Source organism: Natrix helvetica, assembly GCF_964273705.1.
Source record: "Natrix helvetica genome assembly, chromosome: 1".
Classification (NCBI taxonomy): domain Eukaryota; kingdom Metazoa; phylum Chordata; class Lepidosauria; order Squamata; family Natricidae; genus Natrix; species Natrix helvetica.
In genome coordinates this window covers 211,393,337-211,409,154 of record NC_138548.1, presented here as the reverse complement: position 1 = coordinate 211,409,154, position 15,818 = coordinate 211,393,337, and the positions used below count along the sequence as shown (strand labels likewise).

The 15,818-nt window shown below is 39.2% G+C and overlaps 1 protein-coding gene across 2 annotated transcripts in view; it reads left to right on the top strand.

Annotated features, from left to right (window-relative positions):
• Positions 1-15,818, top strand: part of COL2A1 (collagen type II alpha 1 chain) — a 91,435-nt gene that overhangs the window by 19,716 nt on the left and 55,901 nt on the right. For both annotated transcript variants that reach the window (XM_081936533.1, XM_081936532.1), the window contains 8 exons: positions 2,374-2,427; positions 4,419-4,472; positions 5,077-5,130; positions 5,216-5,269; positions 7,501-7,545; positions 8,301-8,354; positions 11,802-11,846; positions 13,498-13,551. In XM_081936533.1, coding sequence (XP_081792659.1) covers positions 2,374-2,427; positions 4,419-4,472; positions 5,077-5,130; positions 5,216-5,269; positions 7,501-7,545; positions 8,301-8,354; positions 11,802-11,846; positions 13,498-13,551 — 414 coding nt within the window. The remainder of the gene's footprint in view (positions 1-2,373; positions 2,428-4,418; positions 4,473-5,076; positions 5,131-5,215; positions 5,270-7,500; positions 7,546-8,300; positions 8,355-11,801; positions 11,847-13,497; positions 13,552-15,818) is intronic.

Sequence of the window (15,818 nt, the reverse complement as noted above, 5' to 3'; positions counted from 1 at the left end):
TAGTTTGTGATTGTGTGTATTCTTTTTAAAGAAGGCTTGAACAAATCCAACAGGTAACAATTCTTGAGATCTATGGTTTGCTGCCCATGGTCACATATATTCAAATTAGCAGCAGGAAGCTTATGTATAAAGATTAGTGGGCCTGTGTATCTATTACAGAACAGAATAGAATAGAATTCTTTATTGGCCAAGTATGATTGGTGACACAAGGAATTTGTCTTTGGTGCATAAACTCTCAGTGTACATAAAAGCTGTAAGTGATACATCATGATCATAATCATAATAAAAATACATCATAAGTCAAGATATAACACAGTGATAGTAATAGGATACTAAATAGGCAATCAACATAAACTATACTAGGAAAAACTAAATAAAACAATATAAATCATAAAGATACAAGCAACAAAGTTATATATGTGAACACAAAGTAAATGTCCCGCATGGACTGATCCAGGCTCAGATTAATGGTAGGACAGAAATTGTTGGTCCAGGTAGAAGTAGTTAAGGAGTCTTTTTTCTTTGGATCAGGGTGAGGAAGATATCAATAGAGAAGAAACTAGGAATAGTAGATGAGGATTTATGGTTTAAATCTGGTATAAATACACTGGCACACTGGGAAGTTACTTTGTCATTGTCAGTTGCCTCTGTGAATAAGATGATTTTGAAGGTTCATGCAGGATGTTGATGGAAATCTACATGAATAGCTACTGAGATGGAAATGCTTGAAAAATTATAAATGTGTTCCCATTTCTTTAGGAAGAATATAAAATCCTGCAAGTAACTAAGGGCAATTTATAGTTTCGTTTTGCATATGAAAACAATTTCAGGATATGGTGAAGTTTGATATGGCTCTGCTTCTGAGAATGGAAGTCCCATGTAGCATTTTTGTTGCAAGCTGTCAATCAGAAAGAGCTCTGGGACTTCAAAGAAAGCTTCAGAGACCCATACCTTTGCCTTATTGATTTTAGAAACATAGTTTCAATTTTTATTTGTTTGCTTCAGATAGCTTTTTCAGGAACATATCTGATTTGCTGGTTCTTAATCTTTAATCTTTATAGCTACTATTTCATTGCCGAGAAATTAGAGATGCTTTATGTGTGAACAATCTTCAAAGGATTTTTTATTGAAGTTTGGACTTTACTTGTAACTATATAAGTATTACATATACTGTACTGTATTTATACTTTATACTATGCCTATTTATACTAGTTGCCTTAATATGTGATTACATTTGCTCACTAAACCCCCCCCCCACCGATAACTAACTGAAGGAAATATCAATTCAAAGCAGAACTAAGAAAGGTTATGAGAAGCATAAAAGCTGTAATCCTGTTCCTAAAATGATCCTTATTTATTATTACGATTGATTGCACAGTCAGCCAAGTGTTTAAACTGGATTTGGCATTTTTATCTATCTGTTGAGTCCTTCCCAAGCATCTGGTATAGGCAGATGTTGATGTTTGAGAGTGTTGGTGGTATAACCGAAGAACCATTCACTAGTGGATTCAGGAATATGGCTGATCTTCCTTAATCTGTCGGTGCACCTCTACAACATCAAATCTTTATATCTGCCATGCATTAATTGAAAATGCTGCTTTGTCTTCCATGAATTTGGCTATTCCCCTTTTAAAGTTAATTTGTGCTCATAACAACTCCTGAGCTATGCGTTGTCTACATATTAATCTTTATCTGTCTTGAATCTCCCACTGTTTGCTTTAAATGAATAATCCCAGGTCCTGTGTTACAGCAAATAATATTTTTCCTTTTCTACACAAAGACTCCTCTATAGTATCCCCCTTATTAGGCAGTTGTATTGCCGGGGATCGTAGATGATTCCTTGTTAATACACATGGTAGATATCTTTTCGCTTGGTATTGAAAAAGCTGTTTTCAAGGAAATTGGTGCTTAAATGAGCCACGGTGGCGCAGTGATTAGAATGCAGTAGTGCAGGCTACTTCTGCTGATCACTGGCTGCCAGTAGTTTGGCAGATCGAATCTCACCAGGCTCAAGGTTGACTCAGCCTTCCATCCTTCTGAGGTGGGTAAAATGAGGACCCAGCTTATTGGAGGCAATATGCTGACTCTGTAAATCACTTAGAAATGGCTGTTAAGCACTATGAAGCGGTATATAAGTCTAAGTGCTATTGCTATTGCTAAATCCCTGAATCAGATATAGGAAGAAATAACATGATTTGGGAAGTCCTCAGCTGAGGCAGAATTTGAACCCAGTTTATGATGAGTCAAGGAACCAGCCTATGTGTCCCGCTATCTCATTTGTTGCTCAATGCCATACCAAGTTTAGGCTGTGTCATTACCACCCCTTATTTCATATTTCATTCTTCTCAGTTATATTTTTCCTTTATCTTCTAGGGTGCAATGGGTCCCCGTGGGCCACCTGGATTACCCGGAAAACCAGGAGATGATGTGAGTATTATTTTCTTAAACTTCCCAATAGTAAGATCAGCATAGATGAATCAGCTTAAGTGAAGGAGGGGGTTCCTAGAAGCGTTATGTTAAAATGTTTATTTAAATATTATATCTTGATGTTTATATCAATTACCCTACACCAATAAATCATTTGTTCTCAGAAGGGAGATGTGGATTCTAATATAATTATGCTGAAGAGGAAGGTGTTTGTAGACGCCAAGGTGTACAGATGTATACCATTTAAAAGAAAGAATGAATTGTTGCATCACAACCCACAACAGAAATGCAAAATGACAGAACTGGAAGGGACCTTGGAGGTCTTCTGGTCCAACCCCCTGCCCAAACAGGAGACCTATACTATTCTGGACAAATGGCTGTCCAATCTCGTCTTAAAAACCTCCATTATTGGAGCACCTGAGGTGGTATTCTACCAGTTCTGATCAGTTCGCCTGAACCAGTAGTGAAAATCGCAGGTGGCCCCGCCCACCCGCCCCGGCTCTATGGCATCCCATTTAGGCCCTTTTTTCACCAAAAGCGCATGTGCGGAAGGCTGAGCGCATGCACGGAGGTGGCATGTGCCAATGAAGCGAGCACATGCTCCCATTTGCAAACCGGTAGGGAAGGTAAGTCAATAACGCCCCGTGGAGCACCCACAAGTTCTGGAAGCAAGTCATTCCACTGATTAATAGTTCTCACTGTCAGGAATTTTCCCCTTCTTTCTAGGCAAGATCTCTTTCTATACATTAACTTTTGTCCTGCCTTCAGGTACTTTGGAGAATAGGTTGGCCTCTTCTTCTCTGTCACAGCCTTTCAAATATTGGAAGACTGCTATCATGCCACTCCTTGTCCTTCTCTTTGTTAGACTAAACATACCCACTTCCTCCAACCGTTCATTAACTGAGAATGTTTACTGGCTGATCAGCTGTTGAGAAGAAGCAGAAAAAACACCCCAGAAAGCTAAAAACCAGAGAAGGATGAAATAGAAAGGGACATGATTGCCCACCCACTTACCAGGAATATCCCACATAGCACTATTTTGTTCCAGATTCTGTTTGTCAGTCATATGTACAGTACATACAGTCAAAGGTGGTATTCTGCCAGTTCGCCCCAGTTCAGGCGAACCAGTAGTGGCGGTGGCAGGAGGCTGCCCACCTGCCCAGACGTCATCGTGGATGCTCTGCGCATGTGCAGAAGATTCTGCGCATGCGCAGAAGCACCACGTGTGAGCGAAGCGAGCATGCACGTGCGCTCCCAGTTTCGATCTGGTAACGAAGATTAGAGCATTTCATGTCTGCATACAGTATATGACAGAAGTGAGTACACCCCTTCACATTTTGTAAATATTTAAGTATAGCTTTTCATGTGATAACACTGAAGAAATGACACTTGGCTACAATTTAAAGTAGTGAGTATACAGCTTGTATAACAGTGTAAATGTGCTGTTCCCTCAAAATAATGCAACTCATGGCCATTAATGTCTAAATTGCTGGCAACAAAAGTGAGTACAATGGAAGTGAGTACACAGGTACATTCATACTATGGAATTGACGTTTAGAATGTCCCAATTGCCTAACCCTAAAATAGACAATTCCATGGCGTTAATCTGCTTCTGAACATATATTTTAAAGGAATGAACTGTTAAGCATATGCAAAGGGAGAATTGAAGTAATGAGGGTCTAAATTTAGTTCTTTTTCATTTAAAAATGGTAACTAATTTTGGGGCTCATGAGAAAAAGGAAGAAAAGCCAGGGGTTGTCTGATTCTTCTGTATTTCTGTTTGTGAAAGAAAAAACACATCCTGTACTTTTAAAAATAAAGATATCTTTTTGTGCTTGCAATGTTTTGACAATAAAATGCTGGATTTTATCATAGATCAGGCCCAGCCGAGCAGAATTTTGATGAGTCTTATCCACTTGTTTGGTGACATATTTTATGTAAATGAGATCCTTCCTAAATAAAATTGCGTCTCCATTTTATCTTTTTTTCAGGGTGAAGCAGGCAAACCAGGCAAATCAGGAGAGCGTGGATTACCTGGACCTCAGGTATGGCTGTGTCCTCTGTATCAGTATAGATACGTAGCTAGATTCAAAAACCACAATCCTCCGATTTTTGCAGGTTACAAGAGGCACAGTATAAAATTATAGTGTTTGGGGCCAAAAGGTCTTTCTTTTCTCTTCCTGGTGACAGACTGAAAATTGCAACCTCCATGATGCTAAGTGGGTAGTACTAACACCCTGCTTTTTCGGTACCTTTACTGCAGCACTGTAATTCTGTATATCCCGAAGTGAAAGGACTGAAATTAAATCGGGATACCGAAAGGAGGAAGTAAATAACAGGCAGCAAGCAAAATATTCTCACCTTCCCTTTAATGATGAAGATAATCAGATCGAGAAGGAAACAAAGGGTTATAAAGGCCATTTTTTGTCCGACTGTTTTCTTTTATTGTGATAAACATCTGTGCGCCCGACTGATCTAGTTCTATGTAAAAGACTATTGAATTAGAAACCCAGTTTTTCCTTTAACTTTTGCAGATATTGTAGTTTTTAATCTGTTACAAAGTTAGCAGTAATGTAGGAATTGTTGCATGTGTGTTTTAGAAAACGTGTGTCTATTTTTTTAACCAATTAATTTCTCATTTAAATTTAGGGTGCTCGAGGTTTCCCTGGCACCCCAGGTCTTCCTGGTGTCAAAGGTCACAGAGTAAGTTTGTATTTTGCAGATGAGATTTTAAATTTTTAATTTAATTCAGAATTGATCCCTACAGTTCTCCCACTCTCTCTTCTAGGGATATCCTGGTTTAGATGGCTCTAAAGGAGAAGCTGGTGCTCCAGGTGCTAAGGTAGGACCGAGAACTCCCATCCTAACAACTGATTGGTGAAAACCTTGCTATTCTTTTAGCATATTGTTAAGCTTACATTTATTTGTGTCTTTTATTCATTTCCCACCCACTCCCAAATATTAAATTATAACTGATCAATTCCTACTTTTTTTAAAGGAAAACTTCGATTACGTTGAATCCAATGGTTGCAGTCAGGAAAAGAAAAATTAACCATTCCTAGATTGAAATTCATTTGATAGAAAAAGAATCTCAGCTGCCACTTTGCTAGTCTAGATTTTTTCCCCCTCAAGAAAGTTACATGAAAAGGAGCAGCAGTTACGGTTATTGTAGAAGGGAGAAACACTCCCTGTTAAAAGGATGCTGATTTCTACTGATACAGAAATCAGTTCAGCAAAGATGCCAAGTCAGACATTAAACAATGAAAATATTTTTAAAAGAAATTTTACATTTGTTTTCACTTTTTAAACAAACCAGCAAAAACTGTTATTTGAAAATAGTTAAATCATGATTATATTAATTATGTCATATTGATACAGTGTGTACTTATAGTTTTATTATTTTATGGCCACCAATTGGTGTTCCTTTTGCTAATCTCTGTGGTGACACTTACTACCCATTGCATTATGATATCTCTAGCCATCCTATCTTAAAAACAATTGGAATTGTATATTAAGAAACTTGCATTGTGAAGGAGTATGTATGAGGATTCCCAGGACACCTAGGTCCTACTTTATACTGTGATAGACAATAATCAATCAATCAATCAATCAATCAATCATTCAGAATAGAGCTGGAAGGGACCTTAGAGGTCTTCTAATCCAACCCACTGCTCAAGCAAGAAACCTTACCATTTCAGACAGGTGGCTGTTCAGCCTCTTCTTAGACACCTCCAGTGATGAAGCACCCACAACTTCTGAAGGCAAGCTACCACTGGTTAATACTTTTGAACAGTTGACCTACAGAAATCTTTCTCAACTAAAAGAAGCTATTTGCATCGTTAAAAATATATTCTGAGAACTTTAAGAGAAGAGCTATCTTGATCTCTACCTACCAGCCGGTCTTTTTTGCTGTCTAAATTTTGCTCCTTTGAAATCCAGGGAATCCAGAACACGTTCCACCTCAATAACTCTCAGTTCTAGAAAACTGGAGTTCTTTTGCAGCAGGATAATTCACCACAAGTAGTCCTTGTTTAGCAACTGCCTGATTAGCGAGCATTCACAGTTATGACTGTGATGAAAAAGTAACTTTGAAACCAATGTTCACATTTATGATTTCAAGTCTGTAAAGTAAAGGAAAGCTGAAGTAAAGTAAGCGCAGTCTTGGTTTCACTTAGCAACTGTTTTGCTTAATGGCTGAATTGCAGGCCCCAATTATGATCACTAAAGAGAACTACCTGTACTCCCTGAACAGTGATTAAGTGTTAACATGGCTAACTTGGTACCAAGCTTTTGGTACCAAGCTGAAACTGATTCACCTCTTACAGAATCTAATAACTATATAGGGCATCCTCTAATGAAGATGTGTTGAAATGTCCAGCCATCAGTTAGCTATTGATGTGTTTTCCATGTTTTTGAATTTCCCTCTAGTGTTCCCTTGATGTGAAAGGTAGTAATGATTTTGCAACTGAGGCCAACTATGATGTCCCAATCTGTTTTGTATTTTCTGTTTAATGACACAAATGTCTAATTTGTGTGTGTCTCAGTATATGTCTCTGTTATATGTTTGTTTTGTCCACATATTTATTTCATATGTTTCATTGTACGCCGCCCCGAGTCCTTCGGGAGAGGGTGCGGCTAAGAAATAAATAAATATATTATTACTATTATTATTATTATTATTATTATTATTATTATTATTATTATTATTATTATTATTATTATTATTATTATTATTACTATTACTATTATTATTATTATTAATAAATGACACAAATTTCTAATAATAAAAAGTTGGCTTTTCCAGCAAGCCGGCATGGCCTGTTAATTTTTATCTCATTTTTTAAATGTATTGTCCTATAAATTGGGTTTGTTTTTTGGGATATGTATTTAATTTCTTTTTAACTTTTCGGGATGTGTGTTTTTTAATGTAGTACGCTGCCCTGAGTCCTTTGGGAGAAGGGCGGCATATAAATCCAATAAAACAAACAAAACAAACAAACAAAACAAACAAACAAAACAAACAAACAAACAAACAGTAATAGTTTAGTTACCATTGTTCCTTTTTTTCTCTAGGGTGAAGCTGGATCTTCTGGGGAGAATGGTTCTCCTGGTCCTATGGTGAGGATCCATTGTTCCGTTATTTTTAATCGTTATCACCAACATTGTAGGTTGGCCATTGTCCATATCTGATTATCCATATAGAGCATACTTTGTCCATCTACATATCCCTTCTTTGCATCCCCATAGGTTAATACAAACAGACTGCCTTTACATTTTGAGTTCCATAGATTCTAGATGACGCAGGTAGAATTCTTATGTAAAGTAATTTCCTACCCATGCTTCCTTAGTCACAGCATGTATGTGCAGCTTGTGCACAGTATCAATCATGGAAAATGCATACACACAAACAGTAGACTACTACAGTATTCAGATCTCTCTCTCTCTGCATCTCTTGCTTGTATATCCTAGCAGGCATTTCACAGGTGAATTATTATTATTTATCGCATGACACATTCACATCACATTTCAATAAAAACAAAAGATAAAAATACAAAATATGAAATGTAAGATCTAAAATAAATATGTCTAGATTACAGATACAATTTTTCTCTTCATTTGTCACAGCCAGGAAATCAGCAAAGTCTCTATTATAGACTCCTTTTTGACACTCTGTCATTACATGTTGAATAGTTTGGCCCTACAGTTGCAATTCAATGATGGTATAGAGGGCATCTGCACATCTACTGTGGCCAGTGCGAATTTGGTCGCACTAGAAGATAAAACACACAGGATATTAGTTTTCAGAAGACAGCTCTCTTAAAGGACTGTAGGGCTGTAATACCTTTTAAACTTTTGCTTCTATTATTCCTTAGGGTCCCCGTGGCCTTCCAGGTGAAAGAGGACGTCCTGGCCCATCTGGTGCTGCTGTAAGTATCAGCATAGTTTGAACGTTGCAGATCTTGCCTTCTGGACATGTTGCTTGAGTGCTTTTTACATCTACAGAATGCATAAACCAGGGGTGGGTTCCTGCCGGTGTTGGTACTGGTTTGCTTTGTGTGTGTGCGCGCAGTTCACTGTAAATTATTCTGCGCAAGCGCGAAAAACATGAAAAACTACTAAAAAACATGCCGGCAATGGCAGCAGAGACCAGGAAACTGGTTCAGGGGCGAGGCCAGCCTGGGCCGTTGCCAGTTCTGCGACCCAGGCCTAATTCCCACTACCAGTTCACCTGAACCGGTGCAAACCGTAGAAACCCACCACTGGCATAATCTATGCCTTCAGCAGAAAATCCTTGCCCTCTTTGCAATCTCCATCTAATTCACTGTGGCCAATTCAATCTCCTGGAGTAGCGGTGCATCCTCCTAATGTAAAAGATGAAGGGAAATTAATGCAGTACTATGAGGGCTGTGCACGCAAACCACACATACTTTTTAATATACCCTTAGGATAAGGATGGTAGCATTTACTGTGCCATGAATAGTGAAGCTGTACAACAGCAGTGTTAATTAAAGGGAAGCATTTGTGTGGAAAACAGTTTTAATTATCTTGTGTTCTGGACCTCAAATATAGGATTAAATTTTGTGCTAAACCTGTCTTGGGCACCTGCTAGTTGTGCAGACCTAAATTCTCAGAAATGATTGGGCTGTTTAGAGAGAAATTGGAAATTGCCCAGACTGAGGAAGGCTGCAATAAAAGAAAAGCCAATGTAATGAGGTCTTCCTTCCTTTCTTCTTTCTACCTGCCTTTCCTTAACTATCATATACAACAAGATTATGGAAGCAACATGTAGCGTGGGTTGCCTTTTGAAGTAAAGCTTCTAGGTTAATGGCTCTAGAAGCAACTTCTGGAAGGCAGGAGAATGAAATAGCATCTTAATGTAGATGTAAATTTGGATGTACCTGAGATGCTTAATCTCAGATCTTATAGAATTAGTAGAGAGCCCTTTTGAGTGGTGGTTAAGTCTTCAGGTTAGAAACTGGAAGACCATGAGTTCTAGTTCCACCTTAGGCACAAAAACCAGCTGAGTGATCTTGGGCCAGCCACTTTCAGTCCTAGGAAGGAGACAAGGGCAAACTGCTTCCCCAAAACCGTACCAAGAACACTGCAGGAACCTGTTCAGGCAGTCGACAGAAGTCAACACTGACTCAAAGGAATACAAATAATATAGTCATAAGATTAACCCACTGATTGGACAATAGGAAGGATTTCTCTGTAAAAGGTTATTGGAACAGACCTATTCCATATATTTGCTTATTTTGTTCCTGCCCTGTCCTTTCTCCAAGGAGCATAAGATGACATACATGGTCCATTCCGTTTGATTTTCTCAAAAACTTTGCATAGCCAATTAGTCTGAGAAATGGTGATTTGTGTAATGTCAGTGGGTAAAATCTGCAGTGTACTGTAAGTACAATGCAAAACAAAGCTGAACTTTCAGGTGCAGATATTTTTACAGAGCTATAAGTCAAAATAAATTCTCCCCTTGGTTCATTTCACATCTCAAAAAGATGTGATCCCTCATTTGCCACTGTACTAAACATTGCCTGAAATCTCTTTTGGCTTTTTTTTTTACCATATGGTAAAATTTCTCTAATGGTCATTATAAAACTCAGCAGGATTGTTTTTGGCTTAGGTTCCAGACTGTTTATTTGCACAGATTTGAAATGTCAAAGAAATTAAGGAGCTGAAGTAATCAAGTTACTCAATAGTAGTAAATCAAGATTTGCAGTAGTAAGAAAAAGTAGGATTTACCATTTCCTATGACTAAATTTAAATCCATCATATTGAAGAGATGTAAGAGATTGAGAGAAAGTGAGGGACAAGATACATGGTTCATCTCAGAATAGGCGAGTCCTAATTTGACAGGTGTGTGTGTGTGGTGGTGGTGGTGGGAATTAAGAGATTTTGTTTTTACTGACTGACTGCAATACATTTGAGGGTGGAAAGTGATTGTTGAAAACCTACCCTGTTTTTACCCCAGTATAGTATTAAATATAGTTTCCTAAAATCTATGTCATTCTTGTTTCCTTGGTTTTGCCACTACATGAGTCTTGGCAACAGGAAGGTAATTTCCTGGGGACTATTTTGTCATCACTATAGTTTTTGTAGGTTTCTTACCGCTTACCAAATACAAAGACAGTTTACACTTGTGGTGGGAAAAAAAAGATTTTTAATAGTAATTGTTAAAGCAACAACAAACACATTTTTAAAATAGTTCCACTTCAAAATAGGGGAATATAAACTTTTGAAGGAGAAAGCAAATAATTTTATTCAGAGTATACAGTTGGGATGTTTAAAAGGGGTTTTAACTTGGCCTAAGCAAATAATTCAATAAGCTGTGTGGTTTGCAATTGAGCGATCCTATGGATTTGCTCTTTGAACGGTCTTATCAAAAGCTCTTCTGAGTTATCTGAGTGGTTTATTCTTTAAGGAGTTATGTTTGCACAAACTTAGTTTTTTACTATAATTGAAGGGAGGCATGTGAAGGAGGCATGTTTTTTGTTTTGCTTTAAGTCCTTTGATGGCATCCCCTTGAGGGTTTTGGATTGTGCTGATGAGAGTCACGTGACCCTTTGGCCTCACCTTTCCATTTGCTTTCCTGGCCCGTTGCCTGAGACAGGAGCAACTAGGCCAAGCAATTAGTCTTTAGTTACAGGAGGGCAGGAATGTCAACCCATTAGCTGCTGAGAAGGACTCCTACAAGAGGCCCTGCTCAGGCTCTGGGATTGTGTGAGATTTGAACTACAGCCCTGTAGAAAAGTACAATCCTTTCTAAAACCCATTGTTCAAAGAATGGCCTTAGATATGACTCAGATGTCCTAAAATTGAAGGATGTTGTTGTTGTTTGCCATGATTTTTTCAAGACTAGTATGATCTTCCTTTTTCTCTTGTGAACCAAAAGACATAGATGATTAAAAAACAGATTTTTTTCTAGAAGAGTTATATAGAACTGTAGCATATCTAACTTGAAATTTAAAGAAAGCTAATTTAGACCCTTTTATTCCAGCTGTTGCATGCCTCCCAAACTGGAAAGTTGTAGAAGCGAGCCTCAAAGATCTTTTCATTGCTTGTATTTTCATGAGCATGTACATTCTCATATATTCCATTTTGCCTCATGAGTTAGAGCAGTATATGAGCAGATTTCTACTCATTTAACATATTTCTTCTTCCTTTTTCTCCTCCTTGGCTTCCTGGCATGCCTCCGACTGTCCAGAAAAGACGTTAGTATACTGATGGAGAACAAGGGAGTAGGGCAGCTATTAAATAGCTAAAGACTTGCTCGGAATTCTAAATCCATTTGGTAGCAAAACTCCAAATATAACAATACTGTTGTCTGACGAGGTATATTTTTCTGAGTCAGTATTTTGTTCACACAGGGTGCTCGTGGTAATGATGGTCTCCCTGGTCCAGCTGGTCCACCAGTAAGTAATTGTTTTATAATTTTGCCCCTTCTGAAAAATGATTGTTACATTTATCGTTAAGTATAATAATATGATCTAACTTTTTTTAAAAAAATAAAATCCTCTCCTTGGTTATACCAGTGATGTCATGAAAAGCAACAACGTTATATTGTAAAACCAATCCTTTATACCTGTGATGGCTAACCTATGGCATGCGTGCCAGAGGTGGCATGCAGAGCCCTCTCTGGGCACATGCGCCATCGCCAGCTGCTTTTTGAAAGCGCTGGGAAACGGCCCGAACAGCCTGAAAATGGCCTGAAAAACAGCCTGAAAAACAGCCTGAAAAATGGCCTGAAAACAGCCCGAAAAACAGTCTGAAAACAAATAAATAAATAAATAAATAAATAAAATTTATTTCTTAGCCGCACCCTCTCCCGAAGGACTCGGGGCGGCGTACAATAAAACACATAAAAACAATATGGACAATACACACACAGAATAAACGAATACGTGTACATGGAGGAGGTAGGAAGATGAATAAAGACAGTTAAAACACAATTTAAAATCCCCTAATAAAATTCCAAAAGTCACAAAAATTAAAAAACCCGTCAGGAGCAGTATGAACGAACTATAGTTGAGCCAGGCCAGCTACTTGAAATAGGTGGGTCTTGAGCTTTATCCGGAAGGCACGGAGGTCAGAGGTGGTCCTAATATCCGGGGGAAGGTCATTCCACAGGGCTGGGCCCGCAACAGAGAAGGCTCTACTCCTAGACGCCGCCCCCCGACATTGTCTGGTGGACGGCACCTGGAGGAGTCCCTCTCTGTGCGAGCGAATTGGTCGCAGGGATGTATGGGGCAGGATACGATCCCGCAAGTAGCTAGGTCATCCCGCAAGTAGCTAGGTCACAGTTCCAAAAATGGCCAAAAAAACTGGCAGGTGCATGCCAGCCAGCCAATCTTCACATTTTCGGTGCTCCGGCATGCACATATGCATGCATATACACGTCCGTTCCGGTATGGGTACTCTGTGTTGAAAAGGTTCGTCATCACTGCTCTATACCAAAGACTGCAATTTGATAACAAATACCTTTGCTTTGTTTCAGAATTAAGATGAAAGCTTTGCAAAAAGGGTAGAAAAAAACCAGGTGGTATTTAAAAGATGAAAAAAAATGGTGTTTTCATAATGGCAGCAATGATAGTAATTGGTGTCTTGGGTACGATCCCAACACAAATGAAGCAGCACTTGAACCCCATCACAATTACAAAACCACCATCAGTCAATTGCAAAAGGCAGCTTTAGTCAGAACTGCTCATATCCTGCAGCAATATCTTTAATGCCATCCAATATCAACATCTGCCTATCCCAGCTTCTTGGGAAGGACTCGATAGTTGGATAAAAATGCCAAATCCGATCTGAACATTTGGCTGACTGTGTGACAAACTATAATGAAAAGTTTGTTGAAATATTTATATTGCAATGATTATCAAATGAAATAATAGTTAAGACATAGAAAGGTTCAAACAAGGAAAACTTGGGTGTAATAGATGCTGTCCGGAGGTGGGGGGAGCACAAAACTGCTTAAATGAGCATCAAAATGCTAAATGTTTAAAAGAACTCGGTTCTGCTTTTTGTCAAGCTCACTAAAGCCACTTGTTTTGTTTCCTTTTTCAGGGACCTGTTGGCCCTTCTGGTGGACCAGGGTTTCCAGGAGCTCCAGGGGCAAAGGCAAGTCATACTTCAAAGCCAAAGTACTGTCTCTGCAATTGTGTAGCATAAATTGCATCCACTTCCCAGCATTCTAAATGCCACTCTGCTAACTCGAACAACGAAAAGAAAAAAGATTTAATCTCCCTGAATTTTTTTTTTAAAGGAAGAAAGTACAGGTAGTCCTTGACTTACCACAGTTCGTTTAGTGACCGTTCAAAGTTACAACAACACTAAAAAAAAGTGACTTATAACAGTTTTTCACTGTTACCACCTTTGAAGCATCCCTGTGATCATGTGATCAAAATTCAGATGCTTGGCAATTGGTTCATATTTATAACCGTAGCTGTGTCCCAAAATCATGTGATCCCCTTTTGCCACTTCTGACAAGCACAGTCAAAGGGAAAGCTAGATTCACTTAACAACCGGGTTACTAAATTATCAGCTGCAGTGATTCACTTAACAACCGTAGCAAGAAAGGTCATAAAAGGGGTCTAAACTCACATAACAAATGTCTCATTTAACAACAGAAATTTTGGGCTCAGTTGTGGTCGTAAGTCTCCTGTATAGACTAGATTTATATTAATAGATCTCCCAGGACCCGTTTTTGATTTTGAGGATTACTTCTTTGGTGGGCAGACAGCCGGAGAATTTTAAGGAATATGGATTATACTGAAGAATATTGTGATTCCATCTTGTCCTGTCTTGTTCTGTTTTATCTGTTTCTGTGGGTGGATAATTTGCTGCAGTGTAATGGAAAAGCAATGAGTCTAGCTAAGAAAACAGTACAAGGAGAAAGCAGGTTGGGGGATTTTTCAAGACTTTTAGAAAATGTCTTGAAATAGTGGATAATATAAGGCTTGTGGATATCCTGTATTGGATGATGTGAAGACCTTTGAGTTGGTGACAGATAAACCAATTTAGACTTATTTTTTTTTAGTAATGATGATTTTGTTTGTAGGGCGAATATCCTTAACAGAATTAAGGCCATTATTGAATATGTTTAAAAATGTTTTTTAAGACCACGTTTTAAAGATAACGTTTTAAATCAAGGGAAATTCTCCCCTTTACTTCCTCATCTGGGAAGTTTGTTGAAATATTTATATTGCAATGATTATCAAATGAAATAATAGTTGAGACTGAAAAATACGCTGGTGAAAAAAAATCTCACCTCCATTTTCTGCTAAATTTTGCTCTTGCCACAAGTCTTCCCACTCACACATTCATTCACCATCAGTTTGAGAACAGATGTAGACATTGCTGACTGTGAATTTAGCACTATCTCACATGTGGTGGGATCTTGCCAGTTTAAAAACTGGTTCAGTGATCACGTGCTTCACTCGCGTGCACAGTTTTAAGGAAACTTACCTGCTGCGTTACTGCTGGGGAGTAACACAGCTGAGGTGTGGCAAGCCGCTCTGCTGTGTGAATCGGCTGAGAAAATATAGGTCAGTAAACGCAGGGGCGAATGGGTGGGCCCACCTGATTGTCAGAGCAAACTGGTTCACCTCCAGCTGATCATCGGAGCTACCGATTCACCCGAACCGATAGAATCTCACCCCTGCTTAGACACTTCTGTGTTCAGATCAGTGGTGGGTTGCAGGCGATACTTCCTGGTACAGGCATACCGGTTCCCGCCCGGAGCACCAGGTACCGTTCCGGTATGATGCTCCGAAGTGCCCACCGTCCCGCCCGAGGTCCTTACCTGTCTTTAAACTCTTCGGTGCTTCCGTGAACGTGCGCAGCATGTACAGCGCCTGCGCGATGCTCCACCAAGCAGCTGGAGCATCGCGGAGGCATCCCTGGAGGGCATGCGTGCGCTGCGTGTGTGTGCGCATGCTACGTGTGTTCATGTGGAGGATGCCGGGCCCCGTTGCAGCCGGTACGGTTGCAATGGGATCCGGAATCCACCACTGGTTCAGATGTAATCAACTCTTTTAAAAGCTGAAGAAGACTCTGCTTTCAGTGTACTATTGGTTCTGTTATGCGATTCTTTTTCAACAGTATCTTCATTCGTTCATATTTCATATTCCTTTCAAATATTCCTGAGTATTTGGCCCAGGCTGCCTTTTGCTTTAAGCTTGAACAGAAATCTGAATTTTGCTAAAGGGGCAAGGCAATCAGAGGATCAACTCCCCCACCCCCACACCCCCAGGAGACCTATCATAATGTTATGGGCCTTGGCTCAGCTTCACAGATTTCCTTATTGTAAAGCTCATTAGGGCGAGGGAAAACAGAGACACAGCCGGAGAGAATGGCCTTCCCTTGGGAATTCCCAAAACCACGTG